This window comes from Diadema antillarum, unplaced genomic scaffold (assembly GCF_040938485.1).
Source record: "Diadema antillarum isolate AM-2024a unplaced genomic scaffold, OU_Dant_1.0 seq00001051_RagTag, whole genome shotgun sequence".
In the NCBI taxonomy this organism is placed as follows: Eukaryota; Metazoa; Echinodermata; class Echinoidea; order Diadematoida; family Diadematidae; genus Diadema; species Diadema antillarum.
This window is the reverse complement of record NW_027271881.1, coordinates 1,077,965-1,087,055: the sequence shown is the minus strand read 5'-3', so window position 1 is coordinate 1,087,055 and position 9,091 is coordinate 1,077,965. Positions and strand designations below refer to the sequence as shown.

At 39.8% G+C, this 9,091-nt stretch overlaps 1 protein-coding gene across 1 annotated transcript in view; it reads left to right on the top strand.

Moving 5' to 3' along the window:
- Positions 1-1,125: 1,125 nt before the first annotated feature.
- LOC139743118 (uncharacterized) overlaps positions 1,126-9,091 on the top strand; it is a 28,299-nt gene continuing 20,333 nt past the window's right edge. The window contains exon 1 of the mRNA XM_071653622.1: positions 1,126-1,613. Coding sequence (XP_071509723.1) covers positions 1,463-1,613 — 151 coding nt within the window. The 5' untranslated portion in view covers positions 1,126-1,462. The remainder of the gene's footprint in view (positions 1,614-9,091) is intronic.

The following is a 9,091-nucleotide window of genomic DNA, read 5'->3' as shown; positions in this document are numbered from 1 at the left end:
CTTGATGCTAATCAGAGTTGTTAATAAGTTTAGACATCCATTTAATTGACATGTTTATAATCGAATTATTGATAATCCTCCGTGACCCGGCCTCTGCATTCTATTGTGTAATTTTTGGGTCGCTTCCGGGACAGAACAATAAGGTCGAATTCCTAATCGATTATTCAAAAGATGTGTAATACATGTATGATTAAAAGTACGTATGGCTCATTTCACAAAAACTGAAAATTTAAATGGTTTCTTCTCACCAATGTGCTTGATATACCATAAGCTCGAGATCATAGCAGTCTTGTTTCTCTCTTCGTTCTAATTGAAGGTCATGTAAGTTAATATCTGTTAAGAGGACCACTGTAAGGCGGAAGGATGGCAATACTGTAACTCATATCTGTTTTTCTTTTCTTAGTTATCTTTGTATCTCTGCTTGTATGACATCTGCCGTCGTAGGCCCCAAGGTTCTCGTGACATGCAAACCAGCAAGAGGCCTGTATGGGACATGCGGTGAAGGTCTCCTCTTTCTTCTGCTTTCGCAATGTTCAATTAGTTTCTCAGTCAAAACAACATGATTTCATGATACACCATCAGTCTTCACAAAATTACCTTCATAAATGGTAAATGACAGTACAGGCTACAGTCCTACGTTTTGCGTGAAAACAAACAGGCATCTGAGGGAGGTCACCCCGCTGGGCCTCCGCATGTTTACAACCAGAAAGCAAAGAGCTTGAAGGTCTTCTGCATCTTCGCTATTATGGTTTCTCCTCTGACCTTGCCCAACTTTTAGAAGAAATGTCATTAGTTATCAGTCAAATCTTATCAAATTTTCATTTGCTTCAAAATGTGGACAAGGATTTTAAGAGTGTAATGCAGATGCGTCTTCACCTGCCCCATAATCCACATGGAAATAAAATAAACATAGTGGGTCTGTAAATCAGACTAGCTTCGGACCGACCATAACAACAGCGTTTGGTGGCTTCTTTTACCTGAGCACGCGCGATTGGCTTACGTCTCGCGCATGACCCCTGACGTCAGATTGACCCTTATTATGCGCGATTGTATTTATGAGGGTGTCGACGGCACAAACAGCTGATCCACCCCGCTCACACAAAGCGGCTGCCAGCTGATCGCTAGTTATTGCGACATTCGACAATCGCGCTCGATGTACCGCCCACTGATGCGCCGTTGATGTCCATTGCGCGAGCTCGCTGGGAGAATTACCAGTCTTTGAACAGGGGACGAGGCGCGTGAACATGTTGATTTCATCATCATTTAGCCACAGCAACGAGGTTCTTCTCCCTAGGATTACGGGTTTACTACATGCTTGATGGAAATATCACATATGTTTTGCCGTTAGTGAATCCGTTACACAAGACGTAGGGTCTATTCGAGACATAGCTAATAACCACCTCATCAATAACAAGCCGTGCCCAGCAATTGACATCTCATCCCCTCATCATCCAGCGGCAAGATGTGTTGCTGGTGTCTGAAGAACTCATGGGGATGGTTGGTGACTTTCTGCACCTTCCTCCTAATCTTGCCCGTGACTGGGATTTTAAGCAGTTTCGGGGTAATCTTTGTCAAGCTCCAACATGAATATGACATCAGTGACTTTGCGCTCGGTGAGTATTCGCATTCGTCCATATAATACAATAGCTCTGTAGCCTCTGATACAACTTACAAGAGGGGCTGCTCGAAATGTGATTCGGTCGCCACGAAAAATGAAATGTAGTGTTTTATTGATTATCCGATCATTTTGGACAAATCTATTCTTTTTTTATTTTGCTGTTTGAGCAACCAAGAGAGCTGGGTTTTAGTAGCCTAGAACTACTTGTATAGCTGTAGTTGATTTCACCCTGCATTCGCCAAGCGTCCTGCGAGCCATGGCCGCACAGGCCAGGTGTCGATATGGGACGAGTTCGTCGGTCAGTTCGATGTCCATTATTCATTGTAACAGTAAGGAGCTATACCTTCAGCTTCTTCAGAAAATTTCAACATTGAATCTTCCTTACATTATCATGGGATAAGAGCGATACAGGAGACTGTGTTCAGTCTACCAGTTAGAGGAAATACTTTAAGTATAAAAATGGAGGAAATACCATGAGGGATAGGTTTGGTGCATGGTGGTGCAAGGTGGGAGTAGAATTTCCGTCTCGAAACCATGCACTTCACAAAAGACCGATGTATCAACGAAGGGAATATTATAGATTTCACTGATTTCCTCTACTTCATGACATGTTAGGAAAATTAATGCTTCTCTTCGTTGCGTAATCGATGGATGAGTATTATACTCCCTACAGCATATCTATCGCGGCAGCCAGCCGTCACCGCTGTACGCCGCGCTGACAGTCGTACAAGTACTTTGACACCCTTGTTTATACTGCGAAACCTGATGCGAAAGCGCGATATTCCACGTGATCGATCACGTGTACGACGAATGCGTATACATACTTGAGCTTGGCAGTTCATATTCCCTTGCGCTTCTGTTCTATTTCCTTAAAGCGAGCAAAGCTATAGGCGTGCATAAAAATGTCCTCAGCACAAGTGATGCATTGTAAATATTTCCAACATTGATGGCATAGTCAAGCATAATACCATTCAAGACGGAGATTGATTTAGCGTGCTTTTGCATTATCAGTTTTGAATATGGAGTTGGGGTATAGGGTATGCAAGATAAGTGCATGCACTTGTTTTTCGCGCATGTTAAAAACGGATATATAGTTGCAGAGAAGTGTCTATTATCAATGTTTATTCATTACCTTATGTGTGTAAGAGTTGTGTGCCTTTGTGTTTGTGAGTGTAAATATGTGTGTGAGTGTATAATCAACAGCCATCAGGGGAGTGTTGACCCGAGACTCTCTATGTCCTCTCATGGATCTTGACCAGTTCTGCTGTAGTCACCCTCACAGATTGTTTGACAAAAGAATGTTTGAATAATTAAGCATTATACAATTTCTTAGTAAAGGAGTTCATTTCCAAGCCAATTACTTTTTGGAGTAGATTCAGGCTCTTACTATATAAGATTTTATTATTATGGCATCTCTTTGGATCTTCTTACAGTCTTGTAGCGTAATTTACTGACGATTTTACATTATTCATGCTGTAGATTTCAGTTCTGAGGATGTTAATTTTGGGTTTCTGAAAAACTTTATTCATATACTTTTTCCTTTATTGATACATAATGGATAAAGTTCAGGACCAAAGATCCAAGATTCAGTCCTGTACTCGGTGGGTGTATTTTTGGACAAGATTTTCAAGCCACACTAGTTTAGCAATGTGTCGGTCCCAGGTGTATGATCAATTAGTTCCTGACAATACTAGAATACTGATGCAGGGCCCTCTGAACAATATGCTTAAAGTGAAGAAGCTATTGTCGATCAATATAGGACCGCATCATTGCTTCCTTTTTCATGCACGCGCCTTGGTTCGCTAAACAGTTTAATTATTCAGTAGGGCCTACGCAACTGTCTAAGGAACCTCTGGTTTTCTGTCGCACCACACTTCACACTTATACCCTCATAGGGTCAGAGAGAGCTGTTGAGAGTTAGCATAACATTAAATGATGTAGGATTTATTCTTCAAAACGACATGAGATGGACTAGGCCAGTCAAATAGCAGAAAGTGAAGACACTTAATTTTAAAAGAATTTTCATCTATAAACCTCTGTTTAAACCACGGGAAAAAAATATACACCGCGCTTGTTACGCTATTCGTATGCGATCAACGCGGGATGAGATCACGACACACCAGCAAAAATAAGTTGATTTGAGGGTGTTCAAAGCGCTGCCAGAAGATTAAGTATTTATAAACACCAATCGGAAAGATACGAGTGTCACAACTCTCAAAGAATGGCTATAGGATGGGTCCCACTCCAAAGGGTCACCTGCCTGTACAAAATGATGAAGGGCAAAGTGGCTATCATTACTCTTATACTGTTTACCCACGCTTGACCGACCTCGATGGGGGAATGGCAAACAGTTCAAGATTAAATTGTGTCAGGATCGATGACGTATGTACATAATCATGCTATGTCCTTCCTCCCAAGAACAGTCAAACACTGGAATCCAATGACCGACCTCTCTTGTAACTGTACACCATCACTAGAAGGGTTTCAAAGTTTGTTACATGATCTAGAATTGACAAATTTTAAATAGCCAGCCACCAGTCTCAACACACCTCCAACGCTATACAAGAAATGTTTCCGGAGAATTATCTACCAAGCTCCAAGTATGGCGATGTGCACTGTCCCCACTTCCGTCAGAGCCACTCCCACCTCTGTGCGCATAGCCACGACCTACATGGAGGTCAAGAACTGGTCTTCATCTGTGGCAGCCTTCCGGGTCCCCGTTATTACAGGTGGGGGCATATGGAGCCTACAGATGGGGTTAAGGCAAGGAGCTAAGGCTTCAAACCCTCGACCGTTTCAATTATTGCTACCTAGTGAAGCATACATACACGAGAGTACCTATACGATGCCTCATTTCACGGTTTCCGGAGATTGGACTGTAAGCCTTTTTAAGCACCCTTGTACAGGTGTATATGATGCCGATGATGAAGGAAATTACGCAATTGCACTTTACTATGGGGTCTATAAACTCCAGTATTGCTTGACTCAAGTCAGTTTACATCGACATATTCAGTGAGATGCGCAAATTAAAATAAGACTGTATTCTGTCGATGCCCCTAACATGCATCTTATTTGCCAGATATCTGCTTATCATGGAGATACTCTCCCTATACCCATTCACGTACAGTGTCGCATTATACGTCACGCTGGTCCGAAGATTATATTCTATCATTTTGCACCATCTTCATGTAAGTTAACTCGCAGGGTGTTGGATGTATTGGTTATCATAACTTGTGATCAGTATGCAGGCATCATAATCTGTGAAAAATGACACATTGCCACTACAACGTCGATCAATTAACAAATGAAACAAGCGTTAACTTGGCGGTTCCGTTTTGTTACCAGGACCATTCGTGCCTATATATTCCATTCTCGCTACAGTTTATCAGTTTTATATGGGCGTTCAGAGTCTGAGCAGCATGATTTCGATCATGTCTTAGAAGTAATCCTATAATGTGGTCATATTATGCCACTTGAGTGTCCAGAATGATAACACTGTCGGTTGTGTTTGATTTATTTGCAGTCTTACTGTAATCATTTTTTACTTCATAATGCATGGCGTAAGTTAAATTTGATTCCTCACAAGATTTTAGGTATTATTGAATGATCGGTAGAATTAGTTTAGCTAAACACTTAAGTAGTATGCACTATACAATTAAGCCAGAATAAAAGGGGTGGTTGTGGTTGAGATGGGAATTCAGATTGTAACTTTTTGCAAGATAATGAGAATCCAATTATATGAAATATTAACGAGCATCTTAATTCACATGTATATGAAGGTGAACAGGTTTTAGATGAAATGGCTGAGATATCCAAAAACAAAGTGGTTCTAATAAAAGATGGCACCCACCGTTATTAGGACCTCTTTGTCTTGGGATATCTCAGTCATTTCAAACGCGATTTGCATCAAATAAACTTTCAATTCCTCTTTAAGAGTTCATATAAAGGGTTTCTAATTATCTTGCAGAAAGTTAAAACCTGAATGAATCCCCATCTCAACCAAAACCATACTATCCCTTTAATGCTTTAACATTGACTGTGCATGGATTCGTGTATACGTAGAGTAGTATCATCACTAGTGTCTTGCTCCCGAGCAATGAGGACAGATGTTATGAAAAGGTTTTGAGTACGAGATGGGATGTTCTGGGGGGTGTTTCATCAACGTTTGTCAGCGCTGACAATTTCAGCAAAATCCTTGGTTTTGATTGGCTGAGATGCTCTTGTCACTGACTGTTACTATGGTGATTCAAGTTGTCAGAGCTGACAAACGTTGATGAAACACCCCCCCCCCCCCGATGTTCACTCTTCAGTGTCATTTTTAATGGCAGGAATGGCAACCTTTTCGGTCCCTCCTGAGCCCTGACACCAGTCTCATACGACTCGGTACTTCTTCATATTCTTATGGGAGATGTTATGTGTTATAGGAAAATGAAATGGAAACATTCACCACGCCCTATGGAATACCATCTTTTTTTAAATCATGAATACAAAACTGCATTGTAGATGCGACTGTTGGAGAGGTATTTTGCTGTCAGATATTAAAGTCCTCTTTAGTTGGTTTTCTTAGCCCCACAATCTTTTGATAAGTTCACCTTCATTTACAGTTATGTGCATTGAGTGAATGCAGCAATAGTAGAACACAACCGTGAAAGTTCGGGGGAAATCGGACAATCCGTTCAGATGTTATGATTTTTTAAAGTTTTCTGCACAGTTACTGCTGGTTGAGAAGACTACTACAGCTTGTGATGTCACATGCTTAAGACGATAATAGATAAGGAAGATATAAAAAGAATTTAACGAAATTTCATTATATGAAAAAAAAAGTCCCTCGAGTTGTTACTTAAGTATGATATAGGCAATTTATTCCCCCAGCCTTCTGAAAGAGGCAAGTCAAGTGCTCTTTTATGATGCGAGAAAAGTGAAAATATGTAGTATTTTCTTTATATTTTCTTTATATCGTTCTACACAGTGACATCACAAGCTGTAATAGTCTTCTCATCAAGCGATTGCGGCACTGAAACTTTAAAGATTCATGACTTTTGAACGGATTGTCCGATTGTCCTCAAACTCTCACCAGTGTGTAATTGATATTGCTGCATTCTCTTAATTCACATGTATATGAAGGTGAACACTTGTCTTACTTGTCCTTTAATTGTCTCATTTGATTGTGTATCATTCTTGCAACAAGGGTATAGTAGTGTGTGTGTGTTTTTCCAACTATAAGCAAGTCATATAACTCCTATACTGTGTGAAGTTTTGTAGATCTTTCCTGTATATGATAATTAAATATACACGTATTATGATTACTTTGACATCACGAGCCTTCCGACCTGCAGCATTTCGCGAAATCAGCCTCGTATAATATGCATGGACATCACACAGAATCATCAGCTTTTTCATCACCCGCCAAGGCGTTCGTATATATCATTTGCAATAGATATTGCGATGCAAGGCTAATCTAAATCATTTTCAGGTTGGCTCCTCCAAGTAAATGAGATCAAACAAACAGAACAGAATGGCAAAGTTTCAGAAGGCTCGGACCTGTTCAAACAAAAGTCAGAAAATCAAACTTAAGTCTCTGATTACTCAAGAGTGACTGGCTGATGCCAGACTTATATTCGATTTTCTGGCTTATGTTTCATTTCATTTGCAACAGGGCCCTGAAGTTAAAAAGAAAAAGAAAGTTTCTGATGTTTCCACGAAACAGTGTTTTGGTGAAAACCACACGCTGAAAATGGAACGTAGTGATGACGTCATGGTTTAGCTCATAGGACTCCTGTTGATCTTAGCACAAGTCTTCGTTCACTTCTGTTTCATTTTTTGACATGAAATCGAACAGAATGAAAAGAAAACAAAATGTTTTCTCACCAAACGTCCGTTTAGCTGCGGGTACATGACAATGGCACTCTAAAGGGGAGTGGATTATAATACAGTCTACCAAATAAATCGACTCTTAATTTTCATGATTTTTTTTTTTTTTTTGCGCACAAAGCAATAAAAGAAAATTGCGTAACGGATGTGTGGTTGCGACGATATCACTTTCGGTGAAATCATCTGGCAAATTCAAATTTCAGTGCCTGTTTCTTCTTTCAAGTCCGATCTTATTCATTGCTACCACTGTATGTTCGTCTGATTTTTTTTTCTCTATCAAGTCAACGCGAGTTATAGGTAGGCCCCATAATCAATATTTCACTTCGAATCTGACTCTCACAGATTAGAATAGTGTGGAACTCAGTAGGTTTTCTTTTCTTTTCTTCTTTTTAGTCATTTCTGTCACAATATTCAGTGGTACACTCTCTAAAGACTTCAATTTCGAGTGTTCTTATCTATATCAGCAGCAGTAACGATCGATGACATACATTGTCGCAGTATTTTCCAGGATGTAATCTATAAGTAGGCCTACATGATTAATTTTCCTCATTTTTACCGGGGAAAAGATTCCCTGTTTTGTTGCTTGTTTTCAGTGTTGTTTGCATTTCGTTTAACGAAGCACGCGCTCTTCCATAAGTTAGGATGGGAAAAAAAACACCAACATTTTTGGTTAATTAGCAGCGCAAATTGCTGACAGCCAAGTCTTTTCATTTGGGTTTTGAAGCGTTTGGGAGGAAAAGGCCCTGTAAATAGAGTTGAGGCTCTCATGGACCAAGCGGGTCTTTGAAAAAAAAAACACACAAAAACCCAAACTAACTAACTAATTAACTAACTAATTCACTAACTAACTAACTAACTAATTCACTAACTAACTAACTAAATAACTAACTAACTCACTCACTCACTCACTCACTCACTAACTAACTAACTAACTAACTAACTAACTTACGATAACTGACATATCCTATTGTTGCTGTGTTAATAGCAGATATTATACAGATTCTATAGATACTGGCAACTGACCTTAATATTATATATAGTTAAAGCGGCCTATTTAAGTTAAAATTCATTAGAGAGTAACAAACGAAACGGCCTAGGTTTATCAAAATCGGACATAGAAAAGTATTTTAACATTTTGAAGATTAAAAAATTGATATGCATTATAGGAAGGGAATCTATGTTAACTATATCGACGACGAGGTAACGGATTTCTTCCATTTCTTGCAATCGACTTCATCAATATGTAATGTATACGTGGAGCGTCACCACTGTAACTTGACCTCTTTCTATTCAAATTCCTGTGAATGGTGGAACGCCCTATTGTCCTTTTGACAATGGTGAAAAGCGCTTTTCCTTTCATTCTAAAGATTATACCTTCCTCATTCACCGATGGCTTCCTGCATTGACTTTGGCCCGTTACGTGGTCGGGAAACTGCAAATACTCTATTGTTACAGGATTGTAGGAAAGATGAGCGGGGCGAATCTTTAATGAAGTTGGAAGAGAGGGGTAGTGTGTTTGTGTGTGTGTGTGTGGGGGGGGGGGGGGAGGTGCATATTCTCGCTTGTTGGGCGTGTATTTATGCATGAGCGTTTATATTAAGT